General features: G+C 43.3%; 1 protein-coding gene across 1 annotated transcript in view; it reads left to right on the top strand.

Moving 5' to 3' along the window:
* LOC137378579 (polycystin-1-like protein 2) overlaps positions 1–11,769 on the top strand; it is a 175,634-nt gene extending 163,865 nt beyond the window's left edge. Inside the window, exon 43 of the mRNA XM_068048884.1 lies at positions 11,671–11,769. Coding sequence (XP_067904985.1) covers positions 11,671–11,769 — 99 coding nt within the window. The remainder of the gene's footprint in view (positions 1–11,670) is intronic.
* The last annotated feature ends 4,852 nt before the right edge of the window (positions 11,770–16,621 follow it).

Below are 16,621 nucleotides of genomic sequence, written 5' to 3'. Positions count from 1 at the left end.
GATATGCTATGGCTGATTTCTTATGCCATTCCCCTTTTTGTATCAGTTTTTAATTCCTGTTCAGTGTGCATTCCCTACTTCTGCTCCTCTCTCCTAACTTGGCACTAGCAGAGCTGTATTGTCTGCATTGGTTTGGCTCAACAAAAGTGTCACATCCCTATTAAATGCTGATCTGCAAGCATTCTCCTTGCTACTGACTTCAGTGCTGGCTCTCATAGGCCCTGACTTCAGCCAGCAGTGGCAAGTGCACTCCTTGGGCAGGATTTAATGTTCGCATCACAGCTTCTGATTGTAAACCTGGAAGTGGGCACTGTCGCTGCTCAGCATGTGTGTGGCCAGCCCACTGCAATCACATGGTGGGCGTGCAATTATAATAATGGAGGCGCGGGACCCTGCCAATTCGAGGCATCAAATGCAGCATCAGATGACTCTGGAGCAGGAGCTGGCACCATATTTAAAGCCCTGCCAGCCCTGCTTTCATTACTGCCTTAGAGTCAATCATTATTTGCTGCTGAGACTGGTATTGCAGTAACTCATGGATCCCCCAGCTCTCTGTCAAGGAAACTGCAGGATGGCTCAGGCAACACACTGGGTGGCCCCTCGGTTTAGCGATGCCTCCCTGGAGATTCTCCCAGTGATCTCAAGAAGAGGTCCTCCCGCCTGACCAAGCAAGTCTGGATGGAGATCGCTGAGGAGATCAGCAGCTGTGAGATCACCACGCCCCCCCACCCCACCCCCACCAAACATGGGTCCTGTGCAGGAAGAGAGTCAGCGACCTCATTCGGTCTGCCAAGGTTAGTGCTACATACCACTCTCCTTTTTGGGAATTGCATGTGATACGTGGGAGGGTGCACAACATGGGAAGGGAAAAACCACAAAGAGGGTTAGGCATCAACACATCTTGCCAGATGAATGGCAGTATTTCAGTCACAGGCCACCTTCCTTCCCAGATCATCCCCATTACCTCCCTTGAGAGCTTACGTGTGGATGAGCCACATAGGAAACCCCCACAGGGGACAAGGGGCTGCCATTAGCCACCTGTCCTGTAGCTCTTCCTGTGAAATATGACTAGCTACCTCTTTCCACTTGCAGGACAAGCGGGCCCATAATAACAGGGAGACCACGTGGACTGGTGGAGGAATTGCTGACATACAGCCTCTCTCAGCAGCTGAGAGTGAAGCACTGGAGGTGGCGGGGACCCAGGCGGAGCTGCCAGAGGCCATGCACAGCCATAAGCGAACAATGGTGGAATCCATCCATGCCATGAGTGCTGCCACGTCTCAAGCATGTGAGCATAGTGTCCTCCATTGTGAGTTTGGTGACCCTCATGGAGAGCCAGATCCCACAGATGCATGCAGACTGGTGCACCATTGCCTTGCCGCAGCAGTGGCAAGGGAAGAGAGGGTCAAGGCGCTTGGAGTCTTCTCCAGGTCCAAATCCTCTTCTGGCGAGCAGGGAGGTTCAAGTGAGCCTTGAAAGGGAGGAGGAGAGGCTGATCTCCACAGCAGGGGGCTTCCCTCAGGGTGGTCTGAGTGTGGACAGCAGCTCCTCGGCCCCTCCACCAGTGAGCCTAGCTCCAGCAGCTGCGATGCCTGAGGAGAGTCCAGCATCAGTGCAGAAAATCCTCAAGCAAGACGGGGCCCTCCAGACCTCAGACAGCCAGAGGACGCCTGCCGAAATCATCCCAAAGGATCATCAGCCTGTCTGCAGCCCAGCTGCTAGCACAGGGATCACGCTGCATAGAAGCACTCAAAAATGTGTTTTAAAAAAAAAACACTTGGGCATGTTTGCGTTTTCACAAGTGCTTGCAATTTGCCATCTGTTTCCTGCTACAAAGTTTATTTGTTTTTGAAGTTAACATTCATTGTGGACAATGCTTATTTCTTCATGTCTTATTGTAAGATTTTGACTTCACCCTTTTTCCATAGTGGGCTGCCAGTCTAGGCTCAGCCCTAATAATAGAAGAAAAATATTGCAGATGCTGGAAATCTGAAATAGACACAGAAAGTGTTGGAAATACTCAGCAGGTCTGGCAGCATCTATGAGAGAGAAATAGAGTTAAGATTCCAGGTTGACGACTCTTCATCAGAATTGGCAAAGGTTAGAAATGTTTTGAGCAACTGAAAGGGGGGAAGGGCGAAGAAGAACAAAACGGAAGGACTGTGATAGGGCTGGAGGGCAGGAAAGATTAAATGACAAAGATGTCAGGAAATAAAAGTCAAAGGGAGTGGTAATAGTTGTAGTAAAAGACAAGGCATTTGTCAAGAGAGAGTGTAAATGCCAAAATAATGAACAGCTTTGTCTGAAAGCAAAATCATGAAAAACAGGTATAAGACTGGCACATTATGTTTTTTACTATCAAGATGGAGATCATGGTTGAGTCCAGCAGCCTGCAAAGTGCCTAATCAGAAGATGAGGTGCTGTTCCTCGAGCTAGCATTGAGCTTCACTAGAACACTGCAGCCAGGCCAAGGACAGAAATGTGGGCCTGAGAGCAACGTGGTGAATTAAAATGGCAAGCAACCAGAAGCTCGGGGTCATGCTTGTGAACCGAGCGGAGCTGTTCTGCGAAACGGTCACCCAATCTGCGTTTGATCTCCCCAATGTAGAGGAGACCACATTGTAAGCACTGAATACAATATACTAAATTGAAAGAAGAACAAGTAAATCGCTGCTTCACCAGGAAGGAGTGATTGGGGCCTTGGATGGTGAAGAGAGAGGGGGTAAAAGGGCAGGTGTTGCACCTCCTGTGATTGCATAGGAAGGTGCCGTGGGAAGGGGACGAGGTATCGGGGGTGATGGAGGAGTGGACCAGGGTGGCGCGGAGGGAATGATTCCTTCAGAATGCTGACGGGGAGGGGAGGGGAAGATGTGTTTGGTGGTAGCATCATGTTGGAGTTGGCAGTAATAGCAGAGGATGATCCTTTGGATGTAGAGGCTGGTGGGGTGGAAATTGAGGACAAGGAGAACCCTATCGGGGTTCTGAGAGGGAGGGGAAGGGGTAAAACCAGAAGTGAAGGAAATAGGTTGGACACAGTCGAAGGCCCTGTCAACCACAGTGGGGGAGAATCTTTGGTTGAGGAAAAAGGAAGACATGTTGTGGAGCAGATATGATGGAGGTGGAGAAACTGGGAGAATGGAATGGAGTCCTTACAGGAGGCAGGGTGTATGGAAGTTTATTTGAGGTAGCTGTGGGAATCGGTGGGTTTATAATGAATATTAGTAGACAGCCTATCCTGAGAAATGGAGACAGAGAAGTCAAAGAAGTGAATGGAAGTGTCGGAGATGGGCCATGTAAAGGTAAGAGAAGAGTGGAAATTGGAAGCAAAGTTGATGAAGTTTTCCAGTTTCAAGCGAGAGCAGGAAACAGCAATGATACAGTCATCAATGTATCGGAAAAAGAGTTGAAGGAGGGGGCCTGAGTAGGACTGGAACAAGGGATATTCCACATATCCCACAAAAAGACAGTCATAACTAGGATTCTGCAGGTACACATAGCAACACCTTTTATTTGGAGAATAATTTAGGCTCAACCCTGCTTTGATAAATGCCTCTGATGTGCCAGAGCGCGAGTGTGATCTGGGTGCTTGATACGGGACCTTAACAGAAAGGAGGCGACAAACTGAATGCTTTTAGGTAAGTTTTTATTGCTTTCACTCTGAGAGACAAGTATGGTGGGTGGAAGCAGTAAGTATAAGACTGCCCCTTGCCTCTTGGCCCTCCCTCCATCGGTGGCACTACATTATGCCACAGGGGTCCACAAAGCTCTGGCATCTTTGCCTTTGCTCCTCCTCTCGGTTTATGCACTGATGGTCCTCAGTGCCCAACCTTCCTTCATGTGTAGTGACCCGAACAGTGACTAAACAAGTTCCATTGTTGGAGGTCAGATTGGCACCACAGACAGATAGCCGAATATCTGAAACTTTCTTTGGGGATTTGGATAATCCAAAGGAAATGTTCAGTAAGACTTCTCCTGTCAAGACTCAGCAAGCCGATCCAGAGTTAAGTAAAGAGGCACAATCAGCTGTAACTGAAGCTGAGGCAAAGGGAGTTCCAGAAGGCTACTATATTAAAAATGGGATTCTGATGAGGAAGTGGAGACCTCCTCACAGACCTGTGGACGAAGACTGGAGGGTTGTTCACCAGATAGTGGTACCACTGGTAAATATTAAGGATAGCCCATGAAATTCCTCTGGCAGGCCATGTGGGGATCCGAAAGACCAAATCACACAAAAGTCGACATTTTTACTGGCCAGGTCTTTCCAAAGATGTGGTGCAGTTTTGTAAAACATGCCATATCTGCCAGATTGTGGGAAAACCACAACCTGCCATAAACTGGCACCTCTGATTGCCATACCAGTTTTTGGGGAACCATTCAGTAGGGTGTTGGAAGACTCTGTGGGACCTTTACCGAAGACAAAAGCGGGACAACAATATATACTCACTACCATGGATATGGCTATACAGTTCCCAGAGGTCATTCCTTGAGAACAATTTCTGCTAAGGTAGTGGTAGAGAAGTTAACCCAGTTCTTCACTAGATATGGATTACCGATTGAGATTCAGTCAGATCAAGGTTCCAATTTTATGTCTAAAATTTTTCAGCAAGTTTTGGGTAATTTGGGTATAACAGTTAAAGTGTTCAGTATACCACCCACAGACACAAGGAGCTTTAGAAACGATGATCAGGGCATATTGTCCTGAATATTCCCATGATTGGCATAAAGGGCTAGAATTTCTTTTGTTTGCCACTAGGGATTCACCTAATGAATCTACTGGTTTTAGTCCTTTTGAATTAGTTTATGGACAGGAGATAAGAGGACCTTTAAAACTAATCAAAGAAACGTTTTTAGAATAGAGGGACAAATTTTCTGTTTTAGATTATATATCTGTATTCCGGGAGCAGCTCACGAGAGCCTGCAAAGTGGCTCAGGAACACCTGAAAGCTTCCCAAATAACCATGAAGAAATGGGCAACAAGCAGTCCAAGAACCGAACATTTCAACCAGGGGGGTAAGGTGTTAGTATTATTCCCTTTACAGGGTAAACTGCTGAAGGCACGGTTCAGTGGTCCATATAAAATGGTCAAAAGAATTGGTAAAGTAAATTATTTCATTACATAAGAACATAAGAAATAGGAGCAGGAGTAAGCCATTCGGCTGCTCACGCCTGCCCCGCCATTCAATAAAATCATGGCTGATCTGCGCCAGACCTCAACTCCTCTTTCGTACCAGCTCCTCACAGCCCTCAATTCCCCGATATTTCAAAAATCTATCTACCCCCTCTTTAAATACTTTCAGTGAATCTAGCCTCCACAACTCTCTGGGGTAGAGAATTCCAGACATTCACTACCCTCTGAGAGAAGAAATTCCTTTGCATCTCAGTTTTAAATGAGTGTCCCATTATTCTGTAACTATGTTCCTAGTTCGAGATTCCCCCACTAGTGGGAACATCTTCTCAACATCTACCCTGTCAAGCCCCCTCAGAATCTTGTACGTTTCAATAAGATCACCCCTCATTCTTCTAAACCCTAATGATTAAAGGCCTAACCTGTTTAGCCGTTCTTGATAAGTCAACCCCTTCATCCCAGGAATCAGCCTAGTGAATCTCTTTTGAACTGCCTCCAATGCCAGTATATCCTTTCTTAAATATGGGGACCAGAACGGTACACAGTACTCCAGGTATGGCCTCACCAACACCCTGTATAGTTGTAACAAGACTTCCCTATTTTTAAACTCCAACCCCCTAGCAATAAAGGCCAAAATTCCATTTGCCTTCTTAATTACTTGCTGCACCTGCATGCTAACGTTTTGTGTTTCATGCACAACAACACCCAGATCCCTCTGTGCTGCACTTTTCTGGAGTCTCTCTCCATTTAAATAATAGTCTGCCTTTTGATTCTTCCTACCAAAGTGCATGACCTCACACTTTCCTACATTAAACTCCATCTGCCCAGTTTTTGCCCACTCACTCAACCAATCTATATCCCCTTACAGATTCCTTATGTCCTCATCACAACGTGCCCTCTCACCTATTTTTGTATCATCAGCAAATTTGGATATATTACACTCTGCCCCTTCCTTCAAGTCATTAATATAGATAGTAAAGAATTGAGTCCCTAGCACTGATCCTTGTGGCACTCCACTAGATACATCTTTCCAACCTGAAAAAGACCCATTAATCCCAACTCTCTATCTTCTGTGTGTTAACCAATCCTCAATCCATGCTAATACATTACCCCCAATACCGTGAGCTCCTATCTTGTGCAATAATCTTTTATGTGGCACCTTATCGAATGCCTTCTAGAAATCCAAATACACTACATCTACCGGTTCCCCTTTATCAACTCTGCTTGTTATATCCTCAAAGAACTCTAGCAAATTTGTCAAACATGATTTCCCTTTCACAAAACCATGTTGACTCTGTTTGATTGCATTATGCTTTTCTATATGTTCCTGCTATTTCTTCCTTAATAATGGACTATTATTTTCCCAATGACCGATGTTAGGCTGACAGGCATATAGTTTCCTACTTTTTGTCTCTTTGCCCTCTTGAACAGGGGCGTCACATTAGTCGTTTTCCAATCTGCTGGGACCCTCCCAGAATCCAGTGAGTTCTGGAATATTTCGACCAATGCCTCCACTATCTCTTCAGCCACTTCCTTTATCACCTTTGGATGTAGGCCAACAGGTCCTGGTGACTTCTCTGCCTTTAGTCCCATTAGTTTGTCAAATACTTTGTCCCTCGTGATAGAGATTGTTACAAGATCTTTCCTCCCATTAGCTCCCTGCTTATCTGATATCTGTGGGATGTTTATAGTGTCCTCCACCGTGAAGACCAATGCAAAATATTGGTTGAATTTTTCTGCCATTTCCCTGTTCCCCGTTATCAATTCTCCAGTCGCATCCTCCAAGGGTGCCATGCTCACTTTAGCTACTCTCCTTTTTATATACCTGTAGAAGCTCTTGCTGTTTGATTTTATATTTCTTGCCAATTTACTTTCATAATCAACTTTCTCCCTCTTTATTAGCTTTTTAGTCATCTGCTGCTGGTTGCTAAAAAAAATTCCCAATCCTCTGGCCTACCACTAGTTTTCGCCATTTTGTATGCCTCAGTTTTTGATTGGATACTCTCCTTGACAGCCTTTGTTAACCACGGGTGGTTCATCCTTCTCATCGAATCTTTCTTTTTGACCGGGATAAATTTTTGCTGAGTGTTGTGAAAGATCTGCTTAAATGTTTGCCACTGCTCATCCACTGACCTTCCCTTTAGTCTATCTTCCCAGCCCGTTTTAGACAACTCTTTCTTCATACCTCTGTAATTGCCCTTGTTTAAGTTGAGGACACTGGTTTGAGGCCCGAGTTGCTCGCCCTCAAACTGAATTTGAAATTCTACCATGCTGTGATCGCTACCCCCTTGAGGTTCCTTAACTACAATATCTCTTATTAATCCTACCTCATTACACATTATTAGATCTAAAATAGCCTGTTCCCGGGTAGGTTCTGCAACGTATTGCTCTAAGTAACAAACCCTGATGCACTCTACAAATTTGTCTTCCATGTTACCTCTGTAAATCTGATTTGTCCAGTCAATATGCAGATTAAAATCACCCATGACAATTATAGCGCTCTTCTTACACGCCTCCATTATTTCTCGATTTATACTTTGTCCTACAATGAGGAACTCTTTGGGGGCCTAGAGACGACTCCCACCCATGACTTCTTCCGCTTGCTATTCCTTATTTCCACCCAAACTGATTCCACATCATGATCTATTGCACCTATATCACTACTCATCACTGCACTGTTACCTTCCTTTATTAACAAAGCTACCCCACCTCCTTTTCCTTTTTGCCTATTTTTCCGGAACGTCGAATACCCTTGAATATTGAGTTCCCAGTTTTGGTCACCCTGCAACCACGTATCTGTAATAGCTATCAAGTCATATTCATTTATTTCTATTTGTGCCGTCAACTCATTATCTTGTTACAAATGCTTGACACCCCAAATCGCTGGAAAAAGAATCGGCTGTGTCATATCAATATGTTGAAATATCATTGCCAGGAGGAGGATAAGCAAACACAGGTATGTCAGGCAGTCGGGACAGTGAAGGATGAAAGGGGTAGTGAGGATGAGGCAGAAGGAGACCTAGACAATTCTCAACTTGAACCTCCTACTATCCGGTTAGCTTTCATACTTAGTTGCAGAGCAATGAGAAGACCTAACAAGGCTACTCACAGCATTTAAAGGAGCCTGTAGGGACAAACCAAGATGTACAACCTTAGCCATACATGATGTGGATGTAGGGGAATCCTTTCCGATAAAACAGCATCCTTATTGCTTCAGTCCAGAGAAACAGGCCCAGGGAGAAGCAGAAATCCAAAACATATTGGAAAACCACCTAATTGAACCCAGTCAAAACAGCTGGAGTTCCCCAGTCAAGTTAGTGCCTAAACCTGACGGTTCAACTAGATTTTGGACAGACTACAGAATGCAGTAACAAAGGCAAACTCCTACCCAATTCCTCGCTTGGAAGTCTATATTTGACAGAGTGGACAGTGCCACGTTTCTTACAAAAATAGATTTGTTAAAGGGATACTGGCAGATTCCTTTAACATGCTGAGCTAAAGAAATATCGGCCTTTGTCACACCAGACAGTCTTTTCCAATGCCGAGTGATGCCATTCGAGCTAAAAAAAAATGCCCCAGCCACTTTTCAGAGGCTAATGAAGCAAGTGATAGCCAGTGTTCCCAACTGTGTGGTTTATCTTGATGATGTGCTGGTATAAAGTGACATTTGGAAGGACCACTTGGAACAACTAGAAATTCTGTTTAGAAAATTACAATTGGCTGATTTACTGATAAACCTGGTCAAAAGGGAATTCGCAAAAGTGAGGGTAACCTACCTTGTGCATATAGTAGGGCAAAGACAAGTGTTGCCAAGAACAGCAAAAGTACAAGCATTGATGGATTTCCCTACCCCTAAGACCAAGTGAGAAATCATGAGGTTTTTGCGGATATGTGGTTTCTACCACAAGTTTGTACCAAATTTTAATTCTATAATTCCTCCACTGACAGATTTTCTACAAATAAAAATAAACAAAGTCGTGTGGTCAGGGGTGTGCCAAACATCTTTTGAGAGGCTGAAATCCATTTTGATTAATGAACCAGTGTTGGCTGCCCAGATTTCACGAAGCCCTTAAAGGTAGCAATTGATGCTAGTGACCTGGGGGCTGGTGCAGTCCTGTTACAAGATGATGAATCACTCATAGGAAGGCCAGTGGAATACTTTTTCAAAAAGCTAAATCGACACCAAAAGAGATGCTCAACAGTGGAAAAAGAAACCAGGGGCTTATTACTAGCTCTTAAGCATTTTGAAGTACATGTCCACCATGAGTACAGAGACACATTGGTATATACTGATCATAACCCCCCTAGCCTTTGTAGAAAAATTCAAAAACCAGAATCCCAGACTATTCCAATGGAGTTTACTATTGCAACCTTGTAACTTAAAGATTACCCACATTGCCGGGCAACATAATGTAATTGCAGATGCTTTGTCTAGGATTTAAATCTACTTTGAGTTATCTTAAGTGCAAAGATGGTACAAAGCAGAACTGTATCAGCAACAGGTAAAGAGCGAATGAGAATGAGTGTGTTAATGTGTTTGAATATTTTTTCATCTTCTGTTTTTCAATACTTTGGAATGAAACACATTTAAAAATGGTGTTTCATTCCACCAAGGATGGAGGTGTTATGAAAGTGTTTCTATTTTTAAATTTTTTTTTAGAGGATTCCTATTTTAGAATCATGGACATTGGTTTATTTGGGAAAACTGAAAAGACTCCAATAATTTTTTTTTTACAAGGATCACTGAGAGGTCTTGTTTGAAAACAAACCTTTCCTGGCTGTCACATGCCTTAAGCTCAATAAACAACCATAGTGACTTGGGAAATTGTTTACAGAGAAGCGACATGACAAGATTAATGAGGGAGGAGTTTGTTTCACTTCTGAGATATTGTTTTGACTTTCTGGTTGGGGTTTGGACTGTGTTGAAAAGCAGTTGGAGATCAATCTGCCAAGGGAGAACCACCCAGCTCATCTTTCCTGCACCTCTCTAAGACACCCAGAGAAATCCAGTGTGTCAGCTCCTGTTTCTCTACCTCTTTGAAAAACCTACGAATCCAAAGTGGGATAACTGAAACCCATGATGCCACAATTCTCCTGGAAAGCCTGCCAGGCTACTTCTTGACATGGTCAGAATGAACTGCTCCAGAAAAGATCTGTCTCTGCATACCCGGATGCCAGACCAAAAGGGACAACTGACATCCCTCCATATCTTCTCTTTTTTCTTCAAAATTAACAACGACTTGAGTATTGCTCAAAACAGAGACATTTTGTCGAAGCTTTTCGTCTTGCACTCATCGGAACAATTCACAAGAATACCAATGTAAGAGAAGCAACAAATTTATACTGCATGAGAAGAGAGTGCTGATTATTTGGCAAGTGGACTCTGATTGGTCGAGATATTGCCATGGAGAATGCACCACTTTATGGTGACTGACAGTTAACTGCCAAGCTTTATTTGAAATCTAACCCAGGCAGCTTGACTCTGATTGATCAAGGCATTGCCCTGTGGAACCAGCGAATGGCTGTCACTTATTTTGTTTAGCTGAAACAGGCGCAATGTGTGTACATGTTCTTTCTGTCGGCAAGGAACAGGGCTCTGTGTATCAATATATGTAGCTTCCAGTACGCGCAAATGTGCCATACTGCAAGCCCGACTGACAATCTTAAATTGGTTGTCAGTATAGTTCTTAGCACACTGAGGATTATTTAGCAAGTATTGTCCAATCGCGGAATCACATCTAACGTTTGACACTGTTTTGAATATTGCAAGCACGAGCTGGTTGGGTACGGCTTGTACCTTGCCTGTTGCAAACAGCGGAAGGGACATGTTGTTTGATACAATCCGCCAGTCTTTGGGATGTACGGCCTATATACCTAGCATCACACGGGCAAAGTACAAGCCGTTTCAGTTAACCAGTGTGTGTGTGTGTGTGTGGGGTTAAGGTATTTAAAAAGGGAACTTTCATATTTCAATCTGTGCGTTAATTCTTTGCATCATTACTGGATAAGCCTTGTTTCATAATATCTGATAATTTTTTTGTTTACTAAAGAAACCTGGTTGGTATATTTTATTCTGGGATAAAGAGTAAAGTATATGATTGACCATATCAGTAACTGGATAAACATTTAAATATATGTTGTGACCTGTGGAGAAGTGGACTGGAAAAGAGTGCACTCCTCCCACCTTGGTCGTAACAGTAGTACACTAAAAACTAGTTAGGATACAACGGAGATTCTGCTGTGGATTTGAACTTTTAAATCAAACTTTCTGCTCAGTTTGATTATGTAAATGGACAATGTATTTAGAGCTTAAACTTGGCTGCTTCGCTCTTCTTGACCCCATTGCAGGCAGACCACAACAATATTGATTCTTAAAAGGTTTCGCAGCTGACCTAGAAAGTTCTAAATGTTTGATTTTGTACTGTGAAAATGCAAACTGAGTGAGTTAAAACTCTCTTTCAAATTAAAAGTTAAGTTGATTTAAGAGAATATTTTTAGGAAAATATTTGAATGTAATAAGGAACATTTATGTTTTTTCCTTTCAGGCTTCCGAAGAGGAAGAAATAGTTGATCTAATGCTGACAAAATTGTGCAGCTTCTTGGGGATTAAAAATAAGAAGGGTTCCTGCCAGTCAGGAGGTTGATTCAAGCCAATGCCTTTGATTGCTACCTAGCAGCTAATAGCAGTTGACATTCTACAGTGTGCAATTTCTTTGGTAATGAGTAATACAGTAGATTGATTTTAAGAATGTCAATATAAGTAAATGTAACATGGCATATTACCACTTATTATTCGAAGTAAACTGGCTCCTCTGCATGTTAGTTTTGCTGTATTGCATCAGTGTGCCTAAATAAAGTATAATGAAAAGCATTCAATCATCTAGCGTAGGCTTTATTATTCCTACTTTCTATGTGTCATGCTAATTATTGTTGCATGCTTACAGCATTTACTACTGGGAACTAGGTGACGGGTTAGATTAAAACATAATCCTTTCTCCAGTAGTGCTCAAATCCACTCCAGAACCTTCACTGGGTCCTAAACCAGTTATTAGTAGCAACACATCTTGAACACAAAACAGTCCACCATTTGTCTCAATCTCACTGAGTCCATAAAGATGCTGGTGTGGAAAATAGAAAGTGAAGAACGTATTTTATATAGTGCTTTTCACAATCTCAGGACATTCCAAAGCATCTATTTAGCCTTTTCTGTGACTTCAAAGAAAACAAAGCTTTTCTCTGTTCATAGGATCATAGGAAGTAGGAGTAGGCCATTCGGCCCATCGAGCCTGCTCTTCTATTCAAACAGATCATGGCTAATCATCTACCTCTATGCCATTTTTCTCCACTATACCCATATCCCTTGATGCTGTTAGTATTCAGAAATCTATTGATTTCTGTCTTGAACATGCTCAATGCTTGAGCTTCCACAGCCCACTGGGCTATAGAATTCCACAAGTTCATCACCCTCTGAATAAAGAAATTCTTCCTCATCTCAGTCTTAAATGGGCTGCCCCTTATTCTGAGACTGTCCTCTTGTTCTAGCCTCACCAGCCAGGGGAACCATCTTATCCACATCTACCCTGTCACGCCCTGTAAGAATTTTATAAGTTTCAATGAGATCACCTCTCATTCTTCGAAACTCTACAGAATAAGTGCCCAGTTTCTGCTATCTCTCCTCATAAAACAATCCCGCCATCCCAGGGATAGTCTGGTGAACCTCTATTGCACTCCCCCTATGGCAAGTATATCCTTTCTTAGATAAGGAGACCAAAATTGTACACAATACTCCAGGTGTGGTCTCACCAAGGCTTTACACAATTGAAGCAATACATCTTTACTCCTGCACTCAAATCCGCTTGCAATGAAGGCCAACATACCATTTGCCTTCTTAATTGCTTGCTACACCTGCATACTAGCTTTTCGTGACTCATGAACAAGGACACCCAGGTCTCTTTGGACATCAACACTTCCCTACCTCTCACCATTTAAGAAATACTCTGCCTTTCTGTTTTTTCTACCAAAGTGGATCACTTCAAACATTGTATTCCATCTGCCACGTTCTTGCTCTCACTTAGTCTGTCCAAATCCCCTTAAAGCCACCTTGCATCCTCCTCACAATTTACATTCCCTCCTAGTTTTGTGTCATCCACAAATCTGGAAATATTACATTTGGTCCCCATATCCAAATCATTTATATAGATTGTAAACAGCTATGACCCAAGCACTGATCCTTGCAGCACCCCACTGGTAGCAGCCTGCCATCCTGAGAATGACCCATTTATTCCTACTCTCTGCTTTCTGTCTGTTAACCAATTCTCAATCCATTGCAGTAAATTACTCCCAATTCCATGTGCTCTAATTTTATTTCCTAACCTTCTCAAAAGCCTTCTGTAAATCCAAATACACCACATCCACTGGTTCTCCTTTATCTATGCTAAAAGTAACATCCTCAGAAAGCTCCAACAGGTTTGTCAAACATGATTTCCCTTTCACAAATCCATGTTGACTCTGCCCGATCATATCATTATTTTCCAAGTGTCCAGTTATCTCATCCTTTATAATAGATTCTAACATTTTCCCTACTACTGATGTCAAACTAACAGGTCTGTAGTTCTCATTTTTCTCTCTCGCTCCCTTCTTAAATAGTGGGGTTGCATTTGCTGCTTTTCAGTCTGCAGGAACCCTTCCAGAATCTATAGAAATTTTAAAGCTAATCACCAAAGCATCCACTATCTCGATAGCCATCTCCTTCAATACTCTGGGATGTAGCTCATCTGGTCCAGGGCATTTATCAACTTTCAATCCAATTAATTTTTCGAGTACTACCTCTTTATTGATACTAATTACTTTCAGTTCCTCATTTTTACAAGTCCCCTGGTTCCCTAGTATTTCTGGGAGATTTTCTGTGTCTTCCTCTGTGAAGAACAACACAAAGTAATTGTTTAGTTCTCCACCACAGACTCTCCTGTGTCAGCCTGCAATGGACCCACATTCGTCCTTGCTAATCGTTTCCTTTTCACAGACCTAAAGTCACTTTTACAGTCCGCCTTTACGTTGTTGATCATGCATGTATGGACTCCACACCCAAACACTCCTATTGTCAGCCACCACCAAGCCCTACTCCACTCTCTCTTCAGCACCTATCAGGTTCAGCCACTGACACCCCTACTCCCCATCTACAGCAACACATCCCTCTCAGGTTCCCACCACACCTGATGCTAATCCCCAGCTGACTTATCTCCTTCCATCAGCCCTTAGTGGATGAGCCTATCCCTCTGATCCACCTTAAGTATGCTTTGTTTCACCCATTGCTGGGTATCCCACAACAACAACCCCAACTGCCTCATCCCCCTCAGCTGGCAAATATTCATTCCCCAGGGGTTAATCTCTGTAACCTTCTCTTTCTTTTTCCAGTACCCCTCTTCCCAAACCACCCTGCCAAGCCTCAATGTGCTTTTCCTCTCTTCCCTTTAGCCTTTGCACCAAATGATTTTTCATCCTCAATGATCTAAATCTTCAACTAAATTCACTGGCCCTTCTCCTTTGATTTGCCTATTCTCAAAATGCCTTATTGTGTGCGTTTTCTTCCCACCTACACCTATTACCACTCAATCAACCTCTGAGTTTTTTGTCATTGACAAGGCTTCAGATTATTTTTTTACCTGCCTCACTATCTACATCTCTCTGCCCTTCTCCGTAGCACCGTCAACTTTTGCTCCTGGTAAAGATATCCACCTCCTTCAAAATCCTGACTAACACACTTATCTATGCCCCTGTTTACCAGCTCAACGGCTCTCCTGGTTCTGCCTTTGATGTCACCCCCACCCCCCTTCCTCCAAGTTCTTCAGTCTTCCATCTAGGGTTACCAACCCTTCAGGATTGCCTTAGAATCTCCAGGAACCAAACAGTAATCTCCAGGACACTGCTGCACTGCAGAAAAATCACACAGGCATTAAAACAATTTTTTTTTTAAATTTTCTTTGAAAACTCTTCTTTACTAATTATAAAAACAATAGACATGTGGAAAAAAGGCTGTTTGATGACATTCCACAATCATCCAATAGGGTAACCAAGAGTCTATTCGCTTTCCAAATGGTTTGTGAAGATGGATCACTGTGAGGATGGACGTGTCGGGTGACGAATAGCAGGAGCATAGGGTGATGACTGGTGGCAGGAAGTCATATGATGACACCTCTGAGAATATGGCCAACCAGAATTGGCAACCCTACTTCCAAGCCCAGCATTCCTCCCAGTACTGTTCCAACCCTTAAAGTGAGGCAGCCAATTTGTACACAGCAAGGTCCCACAAACTGCAATTTTATAATCAATTGGTTGAGTGATAAATATCGGCCAGGACGCAGGAATCAACTCCCCTCTTCTTCTTCAAATAGAAGAAAAATCTCTTTAACATCTCATCCGAAACACAGCACCACACACAGAGCAGCTCTCCCTCAGTACAGCATTGAAATGTGCTTGATTGTGTGCTTAAATCTGTGTATTGCGGACTGAAACCCCATCCAGTCTCAGTGTGCAGCAACAGCATCCCACTCACTGAGTCCCAATGCAGGGGGACCACTGCCCCACATGTAACAACTTATATTTATATAGCACCTTTAACGTAATAAAACGTCCCAAGGCACTTCACAGGAGTATTTTAAATAAAATGACACTGAGCCATATAAGGAGATATTAGGTCAGATGACCTTAGTCAAAGAGGCAGGTTTTAAGCAGGGTCTTAAAGGAGGAAAGTGAGCTGGAGAGGTGTAGGTAGGGTCTTCCAGAGCTTAGGACCAAAGCAACAGAAGGCACGGCCACCATTGGTGCAGTGAATAAAACCGGGGATGTTCAAGAGGCCAGAATTAGAGGAGCACAGCTATCTTAGAGGGTGCGGGCATTTTAAAACAAGAATGAAAATGTTAATAAGATTAATAATTTAATATTAAGACATTTCTTGACCGAAAGCAAGTGTAGGTCAGTGAGCACGGGGTGAACAGGACTAGGCATGAGTTAAGACATCGACAGCAGAGTTTTGGATGATCTCAAGGTTACGGAGGGTAGAATATGGGACAGCAGCCAGGAGTGCACCAGCATAGCCAAGTCTTCAAAGTAAGGGAGGCATGAATGAGTGTTTCAGCAGCAAATGAGCTGGGACAAGATGAAGTTGGTTGATGTTACGGAGGTGGAAACAGATGGTCTTCGTGATGGCATGAATATGAGGTTGGAAGCTTATCTTAGGCCAAATGCAACACCAAGACTGCTAATAGACTGGCTTAATCTCAGAATTTTGCCAGGGCAAGGGATGGAGTCGGTAGCTAGGGAATGGATTTTGGTTCCGGGACCAAAAACAAGACTTTAGTCTTTCCAGTACTTAACTGGACGAAATTTCTGCTTATCCAGGACTGGATGTGGGATAAGCAGTCTGATAATTTAGCAACAGTGGAGGAGTGGTGAGAGGTGGTCGCATCCTAATGCACCCTACCCAGCAGTACTGACAGT

Source organism: Heterodontus francisci, chromosome 17 (assembly GCF_036365525.1).
Source record: "Heterodontus francisci isolate sHetFra1 chromosome 17, sHetFra1.hap1, whole genome shotgun sequence".
Taxonomy (NCBI): Eukaryota; Metazoa; Chordata; class Chondrichthyes; order Heterodontiformes; family Heterodontidae; genus Heterodontus; species Heterodontus francisci.
This window is presented reverse-complemented; position numbering and strand designations above follow the sequence as displayed.